This window comes from Hemitrygon akajei, chromosome 3 (genome assembly GCF_048418815.1).
Source record: "Hemitrygon akajei chromosome 3, sHemAka1.3, whole genome shotgun sequence".
Lineage (NCBI taxonomy): Eukaryota > Metazoa > Chordata > Chondrichthyes > Myliobatiformes > Dasyatidae > Hemitrygon > Hemitrygon akajei.
The window spans coordinates 39,453,222-39,477,403 of NC_133126.1; the positions used below are offsets into that span (position 1 = coordinate 39,453,222).

General features: G+C 40.3%; 1 protein-coding gene across 4 annotated transcripts in view; it reads left to right on the plus strand.

Moving 5' to 3' along the window:
• The window catches only part of mdga2a (MAM domain containing glycosylphosphatidylinositol anchor 2a), a 904,971-nt gene that overhangs the window by 804,347 nt on the left and 76,442 nt on the right, over nt 1-24,182 (plus strand). For 3 of the 4 annotated variants that reach the window (XM_073039625.1, XM_073039628.1, XM_073039627.1), the window contains exon 12: nt 6,297-6,320. The exons of the other annotated variant lie outside the window; for it this stretch is intronic. In XM_073039625.1, coding sequence (XP_072895726.1) covers nt 6,297-6,320 — 24 coding nt within the window. The remainder of the gene's footprint in view (nt 1-6,296; nt 6,321-24,182) is intronic. 4 annotated transcript variants of the gene reach the window in all.

Below are 24,182 nucleotides of genomic sequence, written 5' to 3' on the forward strand. Positions count from 1 at the left end.
GAAACAGATGAAAAACCCCAAAGAATGAATGACAGAAAAAACGTAAGACCTCCAAAGCCTCCTGCCCCCCATGCACAAGCAGCATTAAGCAGCATCAACACTCCCCCCCATTCCCCACATTTATTCCAGCAGAAAACATCTGCACTCCCACCACCAACCATACAAGCAACAGCAAAACCCCTAAGAGAGATCATTGTCTACAGTCCATCAAAAACTATTGTTCATCCCAACAGTTCAACATCCCACAAGGGATTAAACAAGGGAGACAAAGAGATGTCACTCTTTCTACAACAAGAGGGGAGACAAACTGTTGCTGTTTCAATGTTACAGTCTGTCTGTCTCACTGCTTTTATTTCAAGATCCTCCGACTTGAGATTCAGCAACAAACTCTCACTCACCACTGAGAGAAAGAGGGAGAGAGGGAGAGTGATAACCTGAGTGCAGAGAACACTGTCAGCCACCCTCACTGCCTTGATGTTCTGGCTCCCTGCTTTGCTTCAATTAGTGACACTGGTGAGAAATTGGATCCACAGGGCCGCACTAGGCCACACACCCTGAAGGCGCCCATCTTCAGGGAGCTCCTGGAGATATTAAAAACATGGCCGATTGGTGAGCTCCAGGAACAGAAACATGCCGTCATGCAGAACCGCCGTTTGAGTGCAACTGTAGATCACAGACTCTGACAGGAACCCTAGTCACTTTGAAAAGGGAAAATGAGACATTAGGAGAAGAAGAAGAATTTAAACTGTTTCATTGATCAGCTGGGAGAAGTTGCCCTCTGGCGCCATCTTTACTCTGCCCTTTACTCTTTTTTTGTATTACGTATGTTTCAGTTACCAAATTTATCCAAACCCAGAGGCATAAGAGACTGCAGGTGCTGGAATCTGGAGCAAAAAACAAGCTGCAGGAGAAACAGTGCATCGAGTGGCATCTGTTGGGGTTATTCAAACCTTTCTTATGGCAATGATTGAAATCAGGGCCATCATTGCTGATTCTGGATCAGAAATACATCGTAACCTCTCAGTCTATCAAAATCATTCATGAAATAATAGTTATGTCTACTTTCCTCTTCACCTTCTCTGTTCTAGTAAAAATTGCCCCTGTAGCTCTTATCCTATTTTTCATGATTCTGGAAGTGTCTGAAGCCATTGATGGTTCTGGCGAGTTGGTTGTCAACGTCTCGTATTCCTCAGCATTGTTGGAGATGACACTGCCCAAGCAGGTGAACTGCTCAATCATGGAGAGAAGGTGGTCATTAATGGTGATCCAAAGTGGTTTGTAAATGCCAAGAGAGGGCTTCTGATGAAGGTTCGTTGTTTTCTTCAGACTGACCGTTAACCTGAAAGCCCTTGCAGCCTGAGTGACTGCAGCCAGTAACGCGTCTTCTGTGTGTGAGAAGAGCACGGTTGTCCACATATAATAGCTCGAGAATGGGCTCTTGCATAGTTTGTGTTTGGGCGAGAATGTGGCGAAGGTTGAAGATATTTCTGTTCCGTGTGGAACTGAATGTAGATGCTCTTCAAGGTGCTCTCTTTCACTTCCCATAGCGTCAATGCTGAAAAAGATGGCAAAGATCGTTGGTGTCAAAATGCAGCCTTGTTTCACCCCAGTACTGATGGGGAATGGGTCAGACCTGACCTGACTGCTTTGGCTTTCATTGAGCCATTGCTGGATGGTGGGGAATTTCAGGGGACAGCCGAGCTTTGATAGAATCTTCCAGTGACCATTGTAGCTGACTGTATCAAAGGCTCCGGTTAAGTCAATGAACTCCATGTACAGTTCCATGTTCTGTTCAAGACACTTCTCCTGTATCTGGTGCAGGACGAAGACCAAGTCAGATGTATCTCTGTTCGCTCTGGTGGGGTACCACCAGTTGCATTTGTCCACAGAAGTCCAGGTGTACAGGGCTGCCATCATCACAACACTGCTATACGGCTCTGAAGCCTGGGTCTTGTACCCAAAGTAAATCCAGTTGCTCAAGCACTTCCATTAGCGCTGCCTCCTCTCCATCATGGGTATCAGCTGCAGGATCGTGTCTCCAACAACGAGTCAACAAAGTCCTGGAGAAAGCTCAACTTCCAAGCACTGAAGCCACTTTGCTGCTCAGGCCACATGTCTCACATGGACAACTCCAGATTATCAAAAGCAGTATTCTACAGAGAACTCTGTCAGGGCAAGAGAGATGGTGATGCCCTGCACAAGAGTACAAAGAGCAACTTAAACAACAGCTCTCTCAGGCAACTATTGAGGTCAGTGAGTGGCAGCAGCTGGCTTGTGATAGAGACCACTGGAGAAAGCTGATCCATGGAGCAGCCAAGAATTTTGAGGAATCTAGCAGAGCGACTGTTAAAGAGAAGAGGAGATACAGGAAGGACCCTACTACTCAAGCGCTCGGATCTCAGCTGTTCCCGTGTCCCTACTGTTCTAGAGTCTGCAGATCCAGAAATGGCCTCTACAGTCACCAGCAATCGTGCCGTCACTCCAGAGTACTCTTCTTCCCTCCTGATCTTCGCAAGCAAAGAACCACTCATCATCTTTCACAATGCTTTTCTCAGTTTGTGTTTAAGTTCTCTCTTTGGCCTTAAAGGGCTATAGAAACCTTTATTCAAAGTGGTTCTCCTACTGGTACTTGCTTCTTTACCCTAGTTCATTTTTATTTTACTTATTTATTCAACATATCTTGACTCTTCTTTTGGTTTCATTGACCTACATAACTCTTCTCATTAAGATCAGTCATGCATTTCTTAACTAAATTCTTTCTAAACATATTATAACTAAGTGGATGAAGAAGTGAAACTTATGTGTGGATTATGATGCATGATGATACTATGGTGTTCTAATGGAAGTAGCTTGTAGCACCTGTGTTTTCCACTAATCCACACACCAGGCATGAAGTGACATATGCACTTCCATCTAATGGCAGGTTTCCATTATTAACCCAATTTTTCCAATCAGAATGGGATTTACAACACACCTGGAATTCCTTAACTTCCTTAATCTGTCAGAGTCTGGCTAAATCAGAATCTTCCTGAAGATTCCATTTTGTCAATATCTTCCTGAATTCTTTTACATGCCATGTTGCTGATTTCCATACCTTCAATTTCTATTTTGTTAACAAACTTCAAGATTTTGCTCCTGAACTCAAATCCAAATCCAGGAGGACCAAGAAGTGGAAGCAGTAACACATTCCCAATAATTTTCCAATCTCTTTATCCTGAACTTTGTCAAATAATTCTCCAAAGTCATTCTTTTTCCTTTCCTATCTGCCTACCAACATGACTCAAGTCTTATTAGGCCAACTTGGACCAATGAAGACCTATAACTTCATACATTCATACGCGTTTCTAAAGGTATTGATTCTGGATTCTGTACTCATTTCACGTAGAATTATTTACTTTGAACTACAGTCTTTGTTGAAGCTTAAATGAATGTGACAGCCCTCTTCACATCGCAAATAGCTGTAGCAAGGAGATAAATTACCAGGTAAATCATTCTGTTTTGATTACCGTGGATGAGAGAATAATTTTGGTTAGGACACCATGGTTTTTATCTGGTACTGCATGTGACGACACTTTTTTCCCCAAGTGTCACTATGCACAAGAAATGATACTGAATGACAGTTTTGTGACAGTAGTTAATTGGTTTGTTAAAGACTTCTGTCTGCATTAGCCTAAGATATTCTTTTAAATACATCAGGGGTTTGTTCAATCATGTGCTTCACTGTTTTTTTATATTGAGCAGGCTGCTATTTAGATCTACTGGTGATAGCCATTTTTTAAAAGTACAGTATTTATCAACCTGCCTTTTTCAAATAATGTCCAGGTGCAGATTGTTGGGTGTAGGCAGTTTAAATGGTTTTGGCATGGACTAGATAGGCCGAAGGGCCGGTTTCTGTGCTGAACCTCTCCATGACTCTATCACTCCAAGGAAGCTGTACCTCTAGCAGGAAGGTATTCAAGTCACTTGGCATCTCTACATGGAGAGGAATTGAAGATAACTGCGACTCAACAAAATTATGGATATGATATTTTACTACCCAACATATTATTGTTCACCTCAGAGGGACCAAACCATATTTAATAAATGATATGGAATTATTGGAAGTAGATGTGTCATTATCCAAATCTTCTGTTTCTATCTAAGGATGGAGAATCTGAATCAGATTTCTTATCAATGACTTGCATGACGTGAAATTTGTTTTGCGGAAGAACAGTGCAAAAATAAAATTGCTATAAATTACAAACAAAAATATTGCAAAAAAAGGATTAATGAGGTAGTGTTCAAGGTGTCATGGGCCGTTCAGAGATTTGATGGCAGAAGAGAAAATCTGGTGCAGAGTTGCTGACTGTGGGTCTTTAGGCCTCCTTCCCAATGGCAGTAAATTGAAAAGGGCAGGTCCCACATAGTAAGGGTCCTTACTAATGGTTGCAGTTCATAGGTTATGGCTAAAGGCAGGTAGGTGGAGCTGAATACACAGCCAGATCACCCATGATCTTATTGCATGGTGAGACAGGTTTGATGTACCAAACGACCTATTCCTGCTCTAATTTTTTGTTGCTTATATATTTTACGAACATAGTTCAGTGTATACCTGTTCTGCTGCTTCCAGAACCAGCAAAGATTATGTGGAAGCACGATATAGAACTAATATAAGACAGTCCATAAGATATAGGAGCAGATTTGCCATTTGGCCCATCACATCTGCTCCATCATCTCACCAAGGCTGATCTAATTTTCTTTTCAGACCTGATCCCCTGCCTTCTCCCTGTATCCCTTCATCCTTTCAGACCAATCAACAATCTATCCATCTCTGCCTTAAATATACATAAAGACTTGGCCTCCACAGCTGTCTGCAGCAATGAATCCCACAGATTCAAAGAAATTCATTCTCATCTCCGTTATAAAAGGACACCCCTCTATTCTGAGGCTGTGTTCTCTGGTCTTAAATTTTCCCATCATAGGAAACATCTTCTCCACATCCACTCTGTCAAGGCCTTTCATCATTCGATAGGTTTCAATGAGATCACCCCTCATTCTTCTGAATTCTAGGGAATACAGACCCAGAGCCATCAAATGTTCTTCATATGACAAGCCAATCATTTGTGTGAACCTCCTTTGAACCCTCTCCAATTTCAGCACATCCTTTCTAAGATAAAGGGCCCAAACCTGCTCACAATACTCCAAGTGAGATCTCACCAGTGCTTTATAAAGTCTCAACATTACATCCTTGATTTTATATGCCAGTCCTCCTGAAATGAATGCTAATATCGCATCTGCCTTCCTCACTACAGACTGAATCTGCAAATTAACCTTTAAGGAATCTTGCACAAGGGCTTCCAAGTCCCTTTGTGCCTCAGATTTTTGTGTTTTCTCTCCATTTAGAAACTAGTCAATCCTTGCATTTCTCCTACCAAAGTGCATGGCCATACACTTCCTGACACTGTATTCCACCTGCCACTCCTTTCCCCATTCTCCAAATCTAAGTCTTTCTGTAGCATCTTTACTTCCTCAAAACTACTTGCCCCTCCTCCTATCTTCATATCATCTGCAAACTTCACAACAAATCCATCAATTCTATCATTGACATATAATGTAAAAAAAAAATCAGTCCCAACACAGACCTCTGCGGAACACTGTTAGTCCCCAGCAGCCAGCCAGAAACAGCTCCCTTTATTCCCACTGTTTGCCTCCTGCCAATCACCCACTGCTTTATCCATGCTAGAATCTTTCCTGTAATACTTGTTAAGCAGCCTCATGTGTGGCACCTTGTCAAATGCCTTCTGAAAATCACAACATCAACTAATTCTCCTTTATGTATCCTGCTTGTTATTGTTAACATGGAGAAATAGAAATGAAAAATGCTTTCTTTTTGATTTCAGTATGCAATAGGAGTTTCTCTGAGTAGATGCAGAATTATCTCCAAAACACAGAAAGCTATGGCTCTCAAATTTAGTACCTGGAAGTATGGAAACCAAAAAAATATGTTGCATTAAAAACAATAAAGCCCAAAATACAATTTTTATGTTATATGGAAAATTGTTCATAGTAGCTACATTCTATTTCCTAAATTAAATATTTTGTTCCTGAAGTAGAAGGTTCATTAGATATAATCATTGTATTGCAATGGTGAGTTTGAGGGGAGAAAATTGCAACTGAATTAATATCTTTGGTTTGGTTTGATTTGAAGTGATAGCAAAAAAAAAAGGTTACAAGCACGGAGAAAATGGAGTGGGGAAAAATATTTTAGAGGATTGAATATCGCGTGACTCACACTAGCTTTTATTTTTTTTACACAGCTCCCATGACAAATCCACATTTGGGTAAGTTCGGCATTTTCTTTTCTATGGCAAAAGCCTTCTGTTATATTTGATTGGTGAATTCCCTGGCTGGACAATTAAGCCTACAGTTTTCCTTGCTGTTTGAATTGGATATATGTCACTTCGTGTTTACAAAATATGATTTTTAGAAACAAAATGTCTTCACTTACCTGTGTTTGCGCTCGAGTAGTTTGCAGAATATTAACATTGAAAGACATGAACATTTTTTGTTATATTATTTCCCAGTATAAAAATTCCTTGAAAATCTGTTCTCTCTCATAATTCACTTTTTTATGAGACAATTCAAAACTTTTCAGACCTCTAATCCCAATGCCCTGACGCAACTGCTTTATTCTAGGTTAAGAATGATTATTATCCAAGACTGACTGCATAAACAGTAGATCGAGCCATCTGGGATTGTAGAGCAAATGTACAGTTAAATATAGAATTGGATGCATTCTCATAGCCAGTGGTTAGTCCTGGTGCAGGAGCACCAAGACCATTCTTTTGAACAATGGACAATGGCTGCAAAACAAAAGACATAGTTATGGGAATGTATATTTTTTAGTAAAATTAGTTAATTTTGAAATTACTGAATTATTTTTAGTAATTGCCTAATTTATTTGTGTGAATCTAAATCAGTAGAGTATTGAAAAGTATTCCTTAATAGCTTTAACGCCTGGCAACTCTTTTAGCACAGCTCAGCTTTTTTGTGTGTGGGACATCTTCAAGCCGTCCCATGTGCCAACACACAGAGCATCAGCAAACAGCAGCAAATTGACCTAACTGGACCTACAATATCCAAGTTCATTGTGGGTTCCAGCATTGACAGTGAGCATGGGCTTAGCTTAGCATTTGCTGCAAGTTCTGACACTTGTTGGATAGGACTTCATGCAGAGCTAACACAGAATACCCTCACCTTGTAGGAATTGAAGCAGCCCTGGACAGCTACAGAATAAATGCCAACACTGATGACATTGCTGTAGTATATCCTTTCAGCTCTTCAGTTACCAAAATAGTTACAGGACACAGGAGTTTCAAGGAGAGTCACTTATTCTGATTAGAGCAACAAGGAACTTCATGCACGCGGTACATCGATCATATTTGTGATGTCACTTGATGCTGATACTAACCAAATCCTATTCACACCTTGCTGCTTACTTTCTTTGCAGAAAAGTAAGTTAAAGAAAATGCACATTGTCATTACAGATTGGGTCTGCTGCCCTTAGCTGGTTTGACTTTCTCTCTGGGTAGAGGTGAATGATTCACATGCTGTACAGTACATGCTGATTTTGAAACCTATGTGTGCCAGTACTGTTTTTCTTCTTTGCACATGAAAAAAGTATCACTCCACTCGAGCTTCCTCTATGCTTACATGTTTACTCTCAGCTTCTTCCACTAATTGCAAACTTAGGCCATTTCCTATGTTTTGATTTTGCATCAAGAATGACTGTAGCCAATTGACTAAGAAAAGCATCTATTTCCAGTGATCTCCCCATTGTTCTTGCACTTAGGGCGTTTCAAGACCAGGACACATTTGTTGCAGTCATAGACTTTGTACAGTCCATGAGGCTTACAGATATTTTTGTTTCTCTTTGCCATTTGCAATGTATCCTAAAATGGATCTTCCATTGTGCTAAAAGTTGCAATAATTTACACGTATGGTATCAAGTATATGTCGCAGGAATTGCAAGCAGCATTAGTTCTTCTAAATGTAACAGTAAGGAATTCCCCACACCTTGTGCTTGTACCAGATATGCTATGAAGTCATACAGTCCTCTAACTTAACAATTTAATTACCTGACTATTTATAAATATACCACAGTAGTCTCTTAACAGATTTAGTGAACAGTGTCTTTTTACTCAAGGTACCTTTGTTTAAAGTATGTAAACCCATCAGAGGTTGAAAATGTGTTCAGTCTAAATAAAGTGACATAATTTTTATAATTGGAGCATCAGGACAGATGTCAGGAAATTTTTGTTCCAAAAGGGTGACTTTGGAATGGACTTATTGTATCAGCCTCTCTGTTAACTTTCATGTTCATATGCCTATATTCCTTTTCCCTGTACTCTATTGTCTAGACAACTTCTCGTGAAAGGTGTATACTTATCACTGAGCAAGGTGAATTAAATGAAATTAACTCAGAGTTTAATTTTCTAAAACCTATGCAAACATGCAAATATTTCTCAGTGTTATTTAAAATTGTTACTAAACACTGCATAATTGTTAGTAAAGGCTCAACTTTGTTTAACTTGTAGTTTGGCTGATAGATACGTAGGTCAAAAAAGAAGTTTTTGCTCCACTGGTTTCCATAAATCAAAGCATTGAGTACAGGCGATGGGATGTTATGTTGAAGTTGTACAAGATGTTGGTGAGGCCTAATTTGGAGTATTGTGTGCAGTTCTGGTCACCTACCTACAGGATGGAATAGGCCCTTCCAGCCCTTCAAATTGTGCTGCTCAGCAACACCCAGATTTAACCCTAACATAATCATGGAACAATTTGCAATGGCCCATTGTAAACTAGATTGAAAGAGTACAGAGAAAATTTACAAGGATGCTACCTACCGGGTCTGGAGGACCTGAGTTATATGGAAAGATTAAATAGGTTAGGAATTTATTTCTTGGAACATAGAAAATTGAGAGGAGATTTGATAGAGGTATACAAAATTATGTGGCGTATAGATTGGGTAAATACAATCAGGCTTTTTCCACTGAGATTGGGTGGAACTACAATTAGAGGTCATAGGTTAAGGGTGAAAGGTGAAATATTTACGGGACACATAAGGGGAAACGTCTTCACTCAAATGGGTTGTAAGAGTGTGGAATGAGCTGCCAGTGCAGGTGGTGCATGTGAGCTCGATTTCAATGTTTAAGCGAAGTTTGGATGGCTACATGGATGGTAGGAGTATGGAGGGCTATGATCCAGTGCAGGTCAACGGAGTAGACAGTTTAAATTGTTTCAGCATGGACTAGATTAGTCGGAGGGCCTGTTTCTTTGCTGTACTTGTCAAGGACTCTGTGACAAGTTTGCTTAAGAACAAAACAATGACCAGGTGCCAGTCATCTATATTTCATTATATGCTTGCAGGCATATCATAATGTACATCACAGGTCGATTATTACTTGTCCAGTTTCTCAGACAAGTCCAATTTATATATTTTTTGTTAATTGTAACAGCTTTTCATAATTGTAGTTGAGACTGTTCATGTCTGTGAAGGAGTGAATTTAATAGTTGGTGAGGTCCTTTAACTGAGAGAAAAATTGAAGTGGGAATTTTGAAGTGAAGAACAACAGAAAATGATGAAATTGAGCAAACATAATTTACGGAGGTATAACCAGCAGACAATTACACCATGCAATTTTAACATTGACAACATGTATTCAACAGCACAACCAGATGCTTTTTATGATTAACTAAATTATAGCTAATCTGAAAATATTGGTTTTTTTAGTGAGTACAATACATCCACAAAACACTAATGCAATTAATTTATTCTGCAAGTATAACTTAGTTAATACCTTATGTGCTCAGGAAATCTGAATATTGCTTAAACATATTGATGAGTTTAATAATCACAATGGACATTAACTGTTAGAATGTATGTGTACTGGTAATTCCAAATGTGCAATGTTCCTGTCAGTGATAATTCATTACTAAGAGCAGAAAAAGACCCAGTTTGGTGGGATATTAACCAGCTTAATTACAGAGACTGAAACCTAATTACAGCTCAGGGTTTTTACACAGCCTTTCAGAAATGAAATACAGACTTCTGCTGTGTGAGCCATCCATGGCATCCCTTCAAGGAGGTCACTTGTAATGGATCATTGAACACTCCTTGGGCAGAATAACAAAAATCAGACAGAATTTACATCAAGGACAGTACAGATATATCAGAACACTGTTCCATGGAGCAAATGCAGCAGTTATCAGAAGGTCAGCAAAAGATGGTTTTAGAGCGGATGCTTTCAAGTGTCAGTGTAATATGTATGAAGAGATAAAGTGTTAGTGATATGAACGAGATGGATAGGTACGATTAAGATAGGAAGATAAGAAGTTAATAGGGAGATATATCCATTGATAGAGTGAAAGATACAGATAGACATGAAATTGAAACATCATGAAACATTAGAATATTGTGTTTCTGCTTCCACAAAACTTCATAAATTCATATTTGTTTCAAATGGATCAAAAAATCACTGGAATAACAGTTTGCTATATTCATTAACTGTGATGTAGACCATACTTGATGTCCATCATGTATCAGTAAATGTAGTAATATCAGATTCAATCATATTAAATTAAAACATCATTATACAGTTAATTGCACTGATGTACAGTTAGCTCAGTGTTGGCAAGATATTAAGATATAATGACAGTATTATTAATTTATTTTGGAATAAAATGTTATATTTCCGATGAGAAGAATGGCATCAAGATATTAATAACAACATGAACAGTTTAATTAGTGAGTAATGAACTGTTAAAGAGACTTTATGTTAAAGGGTCAAGTTAGATCTGTGAACTGTTTCAATCAGTATGCAATGTCTTCTGGATTTTAGTGTGGTCAATTGTGTAAAAGATTAAATGGGCATGGAATTCTTATACTAATATTTAAAATTTATTAATAGGCTTCACAATGAAATATAATGTGAATTCATATTCACAATGTAGCTACTATGTATAAAACAGCTAGCATTTTAATAGTAGCTTGAGACTACAAACACATCACAACAGTACTCATTAAAAATGGACATTGAGCCAAGAGAAGCCATAAGGTAATATCAATGAATTGATGTTTTTTATATTGATGCTGATGTAGTTGTGCAACCATGGATCGAGGAGGGGTAAGATTGGGAGAGTAGAGTTTTGGAACAGGTGAGAATAATTAAAGTGACTAATTGAAAAGTATGGCTTGATTATGCTTTTAGACCCTGGACTTTGCTTAGTGATATATGGCCACAATCTCCTCAAAAGGAGGTCAGCAGGCCAAGGCAATGATTGAATCAAGAGATGGCAATGACTTAGAAAATAATTTTAGCAGGAAGTAAGATGAAATAGGGATTGAAGGCAGAAAAGATTATAGAAGTAGATATGGATATTCTTTATATATGAAGATAATGTAAGATTTGAAGTTTGGCTCTCAGCAATGAATGAGTTTATTTGATTCAATTTCTGCCAAGGCTGCGGAGGGAAAGAAAGAATAGAGTTTCTGATGTGATGGCATCAGTTGCTTCTCAATAGTTAGGTGGAAGAAATTATGGCTTCTTGAAAACTGGTTGGATTTTGGACAGAATATCACCTTACAGTGTCAGCTGTAAGATCAGGGTCCGATTCCTGCCACTGTGTGTAAGGAGTTTATCCATTTTCCCCATGGCCATCTGGACTTTCCCCAGGTGCTCCAGTTTCCTCCTGCATTCCAAAGACCTATGGTTAGGGTATTTAAGTTGTGCTTATGCTTTGTTGGCCTGGAAGTGTGGCGACACTTGCAGGAGGCCCTACACAACCTCGCTGATTTGATTTCAATGCTAAAGTAAACTTATTATCAAAGTGCCATGCTTTACCCAGAGTTTCGTTTTCATACAGGCATTTACAGTAGAACAAAGAAATACAATAGAATCAATGAAAAACTACACACGTACAAAGACTGGCAAGCAACCAATGTGCAAAAGAAGCCAAAATGTGCAAAACACGAAATAAATAAATAAATAAATAAATAGATAGATAGATAGATAGATAGATAATATTGAGAATATGAGTTGTAGAGTCCTTGAAAATGAGTTGCTAAGTTGTGGAATCAACTCAGTGTTGAGGTGAGTGCAGCTAGTTCTGGAACCCAATGACTGAAGGGTGATAACTGACTCAAATGACACATTTCACTCTACTTTTTTATGTACACGTCACAAATAAAGCAGATACAAGGTCAATATAAGTGGTAATTTGTGAAGTGGTAGGGCAGACTACCAGCACCACACCTGTAGCAAGTGACCCTGTGTCTTTGCATATTGTTGCAAGAGGCACCAGCATAGTATGGAAGAGAGCACTGAGTGTAATCCTTGAAGGGGCCCCAAAAATAATGCCATAGGCTATAAAAGACAATTATTGGATTCAAATATGGATTTGCTTGAAATATGTTGACTAGATTGAATGTTAAAGAATGTTGGTAATGAGAGGTTGGAGTTGGACAGTAGTCTGCGAAGACAGAGGGGTTGATTGTAGGCTTTCAAGAGAATGGGACAATAGTGGCAATTTTGAGAGGGAGACCCAGGAGCAATTTGTATTCCTGGCTTGTCTGGGCAGAAAGAGAGATTGGGTAGAGGGGAGTTGAATCTTAGAAGAGACAACCTCAGGCAGGGGCTAGAGAGGATGAACCATAAGATCATCATAGAGATGGTCTTAATCTTAGTGACAAAGGAGCTTGACATCTCCCCCCATTTGTTTTTGAAGCAGTGGGTGGAGAGATCAAGAATTTCAGGGGGATACAGTTGTGGGTGAACTAAGTTAAAAGTTGTCACTGCTTTAATCACTCACTTGACCCTCGAGTAATGAATGAGTTTAGTAAACAGTGATGCCCAACAGTTTTTGAAGCCATGCTGGTGATTGATAGATACATTGGGTTAACACTGAACGTGCTAAAATCAGGAAATTTTATTTTGAATGCGGAGTTAGGATCCAGACTAGGAACAAACAATATACACAGCATATGCTTAAGAGTGTTAACAAAAAAGGAGAAATTAAAACTAATGGTCGAGCCTGATAATAATTAATAGCGAATGTAAACCTGATAAGGGGATTCAGCTTAAAAAATGCATTTAATTGGGTTAGGCAGGCAATCATTTCTAGACTTTTGACACAAAAAGAAAGAAGTAAGGAAGGGGAAAGGCACAGGCAAGTTTTTGTCGATGGTTTTATCTGTGATCATGATAGTGAATGGGGTCTGGGCAAGGATTGGTTTAATAAGAGAGAGGTCATATCAGAAGAGCAAGGCTATCGTGCATTTGGATTTGCTAATCAGGAGGAGTGGCTCTATGAAATTCAGGATGGGATAAATTCAGAATTTAAAGTAAAAGCAGGAGGGATTTAAGGTGATGAGATGTCAGAGAGAGAAGCAACAGAATGAGTAATATAGGTCATAATGCCATTGTGTTAGTTTGGATAAGGTATGTGATGTAAATTGCAGCCAGATCTCAAGGATATGGTAGAGCGAGCAATAGGTGGAAGAGACTGGAGGGAGTATATTGTTGCTACATAATTTGTTAAACTTCATGTAATTGTTCATTTTTACGCACCTATCTGAACCAACTAGTTTTAAATTAGCAAAAACAAATCTACCTCACAAATAGAATTGGATTATGTAAATTAATCTTAATTATAACTTCATTTATATGGATTATAAATCGTCACCCACTTGAAATGGAAATTATTCTCTCGTACACATAATTGAACACACTTCCTTTGAAACTAATGAGGATATTGCTTTAAAAGTAGAGCTGTTGACTTATATTTTGTCATAATTAAAACAAAGATGTATTAGCATAATTAGCTTATATTTGTTTCCAACTTTGCAAAACTACTATCATTAAGTAATAGAACAGAATAGAATTTATAAAGTTGAAATAGAATGTTCGATTTTAGAAAGATAGTATTTTGACTTTTAGAGTAAATTGACACAACTGTCTCTAGTACTTTCATTGTTCTGTAGTACCTCCTTTTCATTCTGAATTATTATTCATGCAATGCACATGTAATATAATGCCCATTTTCTTCTTTAGTAAAATGTAGTTAGTATATTAATGCTGCACAAGACCACTGCTGAAAACATCGTAGCATTAATTGGACTTGCAATATTTATCCATCTTAAGAACAATAATGCTAAATACTTTTACAGTAAATTGAACACAAAGGCTTACAGGATGCTCTTCACATCCCAGAGTGAGAGAATTTTTAAGTGATTATCTTATGTGTAGATTTATAAATGAAAGTTAGCATTTGCTAAATTGTTTTCACAGCCATTACTTATCAGGGCATGATTAAAGCTGCTCGTACATTGGTCCACTCGAGATTTCTCTGTGGTGCTTTACAGGGTATTTAATAAGAAGTCACGTTTAATTACAGTTACCTCTATCGTATTCACATTGCGATTATAAAAAAAATACTTTTCTGAACTGCATTATGCAAACTACACATGGGTTACAAAACACTGAAGTTTTTAAAACAAACACAGACTGGAAATTTTCAGGAATACTGTTCAGTTCCTAGTTTTTGAGCTAAACAGAATTCTAATGCCATATTTCAGTTTGCTGAAGGCACAAGTGTCATCGGCCGAATCAAAGGTGGTGATAAATTTGCACACAGGAGGGAGATTGAAAGTCTGGCTGAGTGGTGCCACATCAACAGCCTCTCATTCAATGTTAGCAAGACAAAGGAGCTGGTTATTGACTTCAGGAGGAGGAATCTGGAGGTCCACAAGCCAGTCCTTATCGGGAGAGCAGAGGTGGAGAGAGTCAGCAACTTTAACTTCCTTGATGTTATCATTTCAGAGGACCTGTCCTAGGTCCAGCAAATAAATGCCATTATGAAGGAAGTACGGCAATGCCTCTACTTCTTAGAAGATTCACATATTTAAAACTTTGACAAACTTCTTCTGTGTAGTGGAGAGTATATTGGCTGGTTACATCATGGCCTGATATTGAAACACCAATGCCTTGAATGGAAGGACTATAAAGTAGTGGAATTGGCCCAGTCTATCACAGGTAAAGCACTCGCCATCACTGACACATCTATACGGAGTGTTTCCGCAGGATAGGTGCAGCCATCATCAAGGTCCCTCACCAATCAGGCCATGCTCTCCTTTCATTGTTGCCATCAGGAAGAAGATACAGGAGCTACAGGACCTACACCAACAGGTTCAGCAACAGTTACTACCCATTAACCATGAGGATGACATCACTTGCCTCACCACTAAACTACTTACACAACTTAAGGACTCTTCATCTCATGTTCTCAATAGTTATTGCTTTTTTATTATTTTTAATATTTGCACAATTTTTTGTCTGTTGCATTTTGTTTATACTTCCTGTTGGGCGCAGTCTTTCACTGATTCTAGAAACATAGAAACGTAGAAAACCTACAGCACAATACAGGCCCTCTGTCCCACAAAGTTGTGTCGAACCTGTCCCTACCTTAGAAATTACTAGGCTTACCCATAACCCTCTATTTTACTAAGTTCCATGTACCTATCTAAAATTCTCTTAAAAGACCCTATCATATCCGCTTCCACCACAGATGCTGACAGTCCATTCCATGCATTCACCACTCTCTGAGTAAAAAAACTTACCCCTGACATCTCCTCTTCTTCCCAGCACCTTAAACCTGTGTCCTCTTGTGGCAACCAATATAGCCTTGGAAAAAGCCTTTGACTATCCACACAATCAATGCCTCTCATCATCTTATACACCTCTATCAGGTCACCTCTCATCCTCCATCGCTCCAAGGAGAAAAGGCTGAGTTCACTCAACCTATTCTGAGAAGGTATCCAGACAACATCCTTGTAAATCTCCTCTGCACCCTTTCTATGGCTTCCACATCCTTCCTGTAGTGAGGTGACCAGAACTGAGCACAGTACTCCAGGTCGGGTCTGAGCAGTGTCCTCTCTGCAGCATTACCTCTCGGCTCCTAAATTCAATTCCACGATTGATGAAGGGCAATACACCATATACCTTCTTAACCACAGAGTCAACCTGTGCAGCTGCTTTGAACGTCCTATGAACTCGGACCCCAAAATTTCTCTGATCCTCCACACTGCCAAAAGTCTTACCATTAATACTATATTCTGTCATCATATTTGACCTACCAAAATGAACCACATCACACTTATCTAAGTTGAAATACATCTGCCACTTCTCAGCCCAGTTGTGCATCCTATCAATGTCCCACTGTAACCTCTGACAGCCCTCCACACTATCCACAAGACCTCCAAACTTTGTGTTATCAGCAAACTTACTAACCTATCCCTCCACTCCCTCATCCAGGTCATTCATAAAAATCACGAAGAGTAAGGGTCCCAGAACAGATCCCTGAGGCACTCCACTGGTCACCAACGTCCATGCAGAATATAACCCATCTACAACCACTCTTTGCCTTCTATGGGCAAGGCAGTTCTGGATCCACAAAGCAATGTCCCCTTGGAGTCCATTCCTCCATACCTTCTCAATGAGCCTTGCATGGGGTACCTTATCAAATGCCTTGCTAAAATCCATATACACTACATCTACTGCTCTTCCTTCATCAATGTGTTTAGTCACATCCTCAAAAAATTCTATCAGGCTCGTAAGGCACGACCTGCCCTTGACAAAGCCATGCTGACTATTCCTAATCATATTATACCTCTCCAAATGTTCATAAATCCTGCCTCTCAGGATCTTCTCCATCAACTTACCAACCACTGAGGTAAGACTCACTGGTCTATAATTTCCTGAGCTATCTCTATTCCCTTTCTTGAATAAAGGAACAATATCCACAACCCTTTAATCCTCCGGAACCTCTCCCGTCCCCATTGATGATGCAAAGATCATCGCCAGAGGCTCAGCAATCTCCTCCCTCGCCTCCCACAGTAGCCTGGGGTACATCTCATCTGGTCCCAGTGACTTATCCAACATGATGCTTTCCAAAAGCTCCAGCACATCCTCTTTCTTAATATCTACATGCTGAAACTATTCAGTCTGCTGAAAGTCATCACTACAATCACCAAGATCCTTTTCCATATTGAATACTGAAGTAAAGTATTCATTAAGTACCTCTGCTATTTCCTCCGGTTCCATACACACTTCTCCACTGTCACATTTGATTGGTCCTATTCTTTCACATCTTATCCTCTTGCTCTTCATATACTTGTAGAATGCCTTGGGGTTTTCCTTAATCCTGCCCGCCAAGGCCTTCTCATGGCCCCTTCTGGCTCTCCTAATTTCCTTCTTAAGCTCCTTCCTGTTAGCCTTATAATCTTCTCGATCTAAAAATTACCTCACTCTCTGAACCTTTTGTAAGCTTTTCTTCTTGACTAGATTTATTACAGCCTTTGTACACCACGGTTCCTGTACCCTACCATAACTTCCCTGTCTCATTGGAACTCCACACAATTATCTCCTGAACATTTGCCACATTTCTTCCGTACTTTTCCCTGAGAACATCTGTTTCCAATTTAAGCCTTCAATTTCCTGCCTGATAGCCTCATAATTCCCCTTGCTCCAATTAAATGCTTTGCTAACTTGTCTGTTCCTTTCTCTCTCCAATGCTATTGTAAAGGAGATAGAACTATGATCACTATCTCCAAAATGCTCTCCCACTGAGAGATCTGACACATGACCAGGTTCATTTCCCAATACCAGATCAAGTACAGCCTCTACTCTTGTAGGCTTATCTACATACTGTGTCAAGAAAACTTCCTGAACACACCTAACAAACTCCACCCCATCTAAATCCCTTGCTGTAGGGAGATGCCAGTCGATATTTGGGAAATTTAAATCTCCCATCACGACAACTCTGTTATTATTACACCTTTCCAGGATCTGTTTCCCTATCTGCTCCTCGATATCCCTGTTACTATTGGGCGGCCTATAAAAAACATCCAGTAAAGTTATTGACCGCTTCCTGTTCCTAACCTCCACCCACAGAGACTCCGTAGACAATCCCTCCATGGCGTCCACCTTTTCTGCAGCCGTAACACTATCTCTGATCAGCAGTGCCATGCCTCCACCTCTTTTGCCTCCCTCACTGTCCTTTCTGAAACATCTAAAACCCGGTACTTGAATTAACCATTCCTGTCCCTGAGCCATCCAAGTCTCTGTAATGGCCACCACAACATATCTCCAAGTACTGATCCATACTTTAAGCTCATCTGCTTTGTTCACAACACTACTTGCATTAAAATAGACACATCTCAAACCTTTGGTCTGAGCGCGTCCCTTCTCTATCACCTGCCTATCCTCCCTCTCGCACTGTCTACAAGCTTTCTCTATTTGTGAGCCAACCTCCTCTTCCCCAGTCTCTTCAGTTCGGTTCCCACCCCCCAACAATTCTAGTTTAAACTTTCCCCAGTAATGTTAGCAAACCTCCCCACCAGGATATTGGTCCCCCAGGATTCAAGTGCAACCCATCCTTTTCGTATAGGTCACACTTGCCCCAAAAGGGGTCCCAATGATCCAGAAATCTGAATCACTGCCCCCTGCTCCAATCCCTCAGCCACACGTTTGTCCTCCACCTCATTCTATTCCTGTTCCCACTGTGGCGTGGCACAGGCAGTAATCCCAACATTACTACCTCGTGGTCCTGCTTCTCAACTTCTTTCCTAACTCCCTGTAGTCTTTTTTCAGGACCTCTTCCCTTTTCCTAACTATGTCGTTGGTTCCAATATGTACCACGACCTCTGGCTGTTCTCCCTCCCACTGCAGGATATCTTGGAAGCCATCAGAAACATCCCAGACCCTGGCACCTGGGAGGCAAACTACCATCCGAGCTTCTTTCCTGTATCCACAGAATCACCTGTCTGACTCCCTAACTATAGAGTCCCCTATCTTCTTTTCCCTACCCTTCTGTGCCACAGGGCCGGACTCTGTGCCAGAGGCACCACCATTATTGTTCCTCCAGGTAGGCTGCCCCCCACCCCAACAGTACTCAAACAGGAGTACTTATTGTCAAGGGGTACAGCCACAGGGGTACTCTCTAGTACCTGACTCTTCCCCTTCCCTCTCCTGACTGTGACCCACTTGTCCATCTCCCATGGCCCCAGTGTGACCACCTGCCTATAACGCCTCTCTATCACCTCCTCACTCTCCCTGACTAGGCGAAGGTCATTGAACTGTATCTCCAGTTCTCTAACTCGATCCCATAGGAGCTGCAGCTCGACACATCGGATGCAGATATGACCGTCCGGGAGGCTGGGAGACTCCAGGACACCCCCACATCTGACACCGAGCACAGAACACTGGCCTCACACAGATACTTCCCCCTTCCGCAAATAACACAGGTAAACCTACCTCGCCTCGTCCCATTGCTGCCTAAGCCCGTTGAGCCAAAGCCCTATCACTCTGCTGCCTTTCACTCACCCCGAGTAGTAAAAACTGCCTTTGCTCCTGAAATCAGCCGTTCACTCGCAGCCTTCTTGCTCCAATTCTATTGGGTTTGTCTGATTTACTGTGTATGCCTGCAAGAAAATTAATCTTAGTGTTGTATATAGTGACATACGAGTACATTGATAATAGATTTACTTTGAATGGTTTGTACAGTATGCTTACTCTATTTATATTTACCTTTTTTAACCAAGGCACAGAATTGTTAATTCAAATCGTTTAATAAATGGTTGAGTGATAGGACTATGTAACTACTAAATTCATAAAGATAATGCATATCTATTGCAAATGTAGTTCTTTATATGGATTCAAGTTGCATTAAAAATTGACTTTAATATTCTTGAGAAAAATACCTGTAAGGACCAAAAAGCTTCTGGACAATCTAATTATGGCACATGCACCTGCCATAGCTGTCACAGATCATGCAAATCTGGGTCTGTAATGATTAGTCACATAAAACACTACATTTTAAGTTGTTAAATCCTTTGAGCCCATAGATGAAAGGATGACAAAACTGGCAAGTTCTAAAGGATTTGCACTAAGGAATAGAATGAACCTCTGTTATGTGGATACAATCTTTGATTTATTTTCACCATTTCAGTCTCATTTTTCCCCTTTGTTGAATGTGGCCATCAATGACTTTGAAGGGACAGTTTGAAGTGAACATGCAAGAGACACTGGTTTTATGAAGATCTGCTTTTGACTAAAAGGCGAAAACAATTTGGCTCATTACCACAAGAACTTCTGTATGTCACTGATATCTTTGACAAAGGAATTTGCCCCCGGTAGTCAGTTATAAAAACATTAAATATTTGACACTGAGACACATTAGTTATTAGACCAGATGACCATGAGATTTTTGTTTCGGTAGATGTACTTGATGCCAACAGAACAGAATTCAATTTGTAGATAGTCTTTTTCTAGTTCTCTGTTATTCTTAAACTGCACAGTTGCTGGCTAAATATTTATATATCAGGCCTTTCTTTGTAATTCTTTATATTCCTTCCCATGGTCTGGATTTTGTTGTTCCATCCCAAATATCCCAAAACTGAGGAGGAAGTTAAGAGTCAAGCATACTGGTGCATCTAGAACTGCATATCAGGCAGGGAGTGTGAGAGGATGGCAGAATTCCTTCCCTAAAGCACATTAGTGAGTCAGATTGTTTTTAATGATGATCCAGTTATTTCATAGCTACTGAGGTTAGCTTTTTTAATTCCAATTTATTTGTTACTTGACTTTAAGTTTTCCGTTTGCCATGGAGCATCTGGACTTGTGTCTCTGGGTCAATGGTCCGGAAGCCAGGATGACGATTCTATGCTGCCATGCCTCTGAGGAGTTTAGTTTGGGTTTGCTGCTGGAAGACTCTGTAGCTTGACATTTTCATGTCAAAAATTATACGCTGTTGAAAGTATTGTGCTAGCACCAGCTTCCAAATCCAGGGCCATGGGCAGTCAGTGACAATCCAGCAGTCCTCTACAATCTCGTGAAATCAAATCTGCAATATTTTCAGAGAGGTGATGCAAAATTATCAGATGAAATCACAGTCACGGAATCATAGAGCTGTGTAGTAAGGTAACAAGCCCTTCAGACCACATCATCTATACTAGTCGAGATATATGTCCAAGTAAGTCCCAAGTTTGGCCCATTTCCTACTGAATCTTTTCTATCCATGTACCTGTCCTAATTTCTCTTCAAGATTGTTATTGAGTCCTCTGGCTACTCATTTCACATACCAACCATTTTCTATTTGGAAAACCTTCCCCTTCAACTTTTTTCTCTCATAGATTGCGTCATTGTTCTGTAGTTTTAGGAGTCCCTGACCCTATGATCATCCACCCTATCTATGCCCATTAGGCTTCAATATCTCTGTAAGGTCATCCCCTCAGCTTCCTGCACTCTTCACCTACCTTGCCTCATGGTGTAGCCCAAGTCCTGGAGTCCTGGTGCCATTCCTGTGACTCCTTCCAGCTTAATGGCATCCTTCCCATAACTGGGCCACCAGAATTACACACAATACTTCAAATATGGTCTCATCAACGACATGCATAATTGTAATATGACAACCCAACTCCTGTACTTAATGTCCGAAACACCCAGTGATGTCAAGGTACACAACTGAAGATGTGTCGTAATGGTAATAACATCATCTAGTGGACATCTTTAAGAACTACTTCCACTCAAGTCAAGTGCAGTGCAGAAACTTTAGGGATTGTAACATCCAGTCCTGTTAATCAAACTGTCAGATGAAAGCAGACACACTAATGCCATTTTCACCATCCTATCTACCTGTATCTCCACTTTCAGAGAACTATGTGTCTGTACCCTTCGGTCTCTTTGTTCCGCAGCACTCTGGTGGGCTCTGTCATTGGCACTGGTGAGACTTCACCTTTGTGTATTGCAAACAGTTTTGGGCCCCTCATCTTAGAAAAGATGTGCTGGCATTGGAGAGGGTTCAGAGGAGGGTTACAAGGGTGAAAGGGTTATCATACAAAGAACGTTTGATAGCTCTGGGTCTGTACCTGCTGGAATTTACAAGCATGAGTGGGAAACTCATTGCAATGCGACCTTTAGAATGTTGATAGGTCTAGACAGAGTCAATGTGGGAAAGATGTTTTCCATAGTGGGAGAGTCTAGGACAAGAGGGCACAGCCTCAGAATTAAAGGGTATCCATTTAAAACAGAGATGTTTGTGGAGATTTTTCTTTAGCCGGAGGGTGATGAATTTGTGGAATTTTTTACCACGGGCAGCTGTGGAGACCAGGTCACTGGGTGTACTTAAGGCAGAGCTTGATACGTTCTTGAGTGGACAGGGCATCAAAGGTTACAGGGAGAAGGCCGGGGAGTGGATCTGAGCAAGGGACAAAAGAATCAGCCATGATTGAATAGTGGAGCAGACTCGATGGGCTGAATGGCCTAATTTTACTCCTATTCTTATGATCTTATGTTCCTTTGAAATGTTATATGGTGTAACATTGTACAGTATTAAAAAAAGTGAATTAATATTACATTAGAGACTGAGATGATACAGGCATCCAATAGTCCAGAAAATCTGCTTGCCTGACAAAACTGAAGTCCCGAGTGTGCCTGGATATCAGAGTTTTACCATATGTGGAAAAAGAATTCTTGCAACTGTTTGCAATTTCCACCGTTAATTTTCTAAATTCATAAAAGCTGATTTGGTTAAACCACAGAAAACTTGCTGGCTGATTGATGAATCTAGCACAAAGCTATTCGTATTGGGAGCTTACAGTGACACCTAGACTCTTGAACTATACAAAAGCTGCTGCTGGTAGATAAACACCCCACATAGAATCATAAAGCACTGAAACGGACCTTTTGGCCCATTTAGTCCAGGCAAAATTGTTATTCAGCCTGCTCCCATTGACCCACACCAGGACAACTGCCCTTCATACTCTTCCCAGCCATGTACCCATCCAAACTTCTCTTAAGCGTAATCAAACCCACATCCACTACTTCCACTGGCCGATCATTCCACACTAACACCATACTCAGAGTGAAGAAGTTGCCTCTTAGTTTCCCTTTAAATATTTCCCCTCTCATCTTTATCCTATGACCACTATCACCTAATCTTTGTGGAAAGAGCCTGCTTGTATTTAGCCAATTTATACCCTTTCATGATTTTGTATACTTCTATCAAATTTCCCATCGTTCTCCTACGCTCCATGGAATGAAGTCCGAACATTTTCAACCTTTCCCTATAACTCAGGTCCTCAAGTCCCAGAAACATGCTGATAAAGCTTCTCTGCGCTCTTTCAAACTTATTGATATTTTTCCTGTTGGTAGGTGACTAGAACTGCACATAATACTCCAAATTTGCTCTCACCGATGTCTTATACAACTTAATAAACAGTGGATCTGTCTCGCCAGATCCCTTCATTCTACCGCACGCCTCAGTACCCTATTGTTCACTGTGTAAGTCCCACCCTGCTTTGTCCTCCCAAAGTGCAACACCTCACTTTTGTCAGCACTAAATTCCATCAGCCATTTTTCAGCCCCCGCTAGTTCAGATCCTGCTGTGAGCTCCAATGGCCTTCCTCCCTGTCCACTACAACCCCAAACTTGGCGTCGTCTGCAATTTTGTTGATCGAGATTACCAATCCAATTATCATCCAATTCATTAATATAGATGATAAACAAGCACTATTCCCTGCGTCACACCACCAGTCGCAGGCTTCTAAGCAGAGTGGCAACCATCTACTGCCTCTTCTGGCTTGTTCCATTAAGCCAATGGTGAATCCAATTGACGACTTCATTCAGAATGCCAAGCGACTGAATTAGCCTACCATGTGGGGCTTTGTCAGAGGCCTTGCTAAAGTCCATGTAGACAATGTTGAGTGCCTTTCATCACCTTTTAGACCAGCTGTAGGAACAGTAAATATGACAGTGCAGCCTTAATGTGTGGGGTAACATTGGGCTCTGTGTTGTTTTCTCAACATTTTTATTCCTATATATAGAAATCATTTAACAAATGTTACACTGTATGGTAAAAGGATAATTTCCCCAGACAGTCCTGAGAAGGGGTCTCAGCCTGAAACATCGACTGTTTATTCATTTCCATAGATGCTGCCTGAGCTGCTGAGTTCCTCCAGCATTTTGTGTGTATTGATCTGGATTTACAGCATACGCAGAATCTCTTGTGTTTATGATTAGACTGGAATTGTATTTACTATCTAGTGCCAGCTGGTCACAATAACATTGAAGGTAATTTCTACAAATACA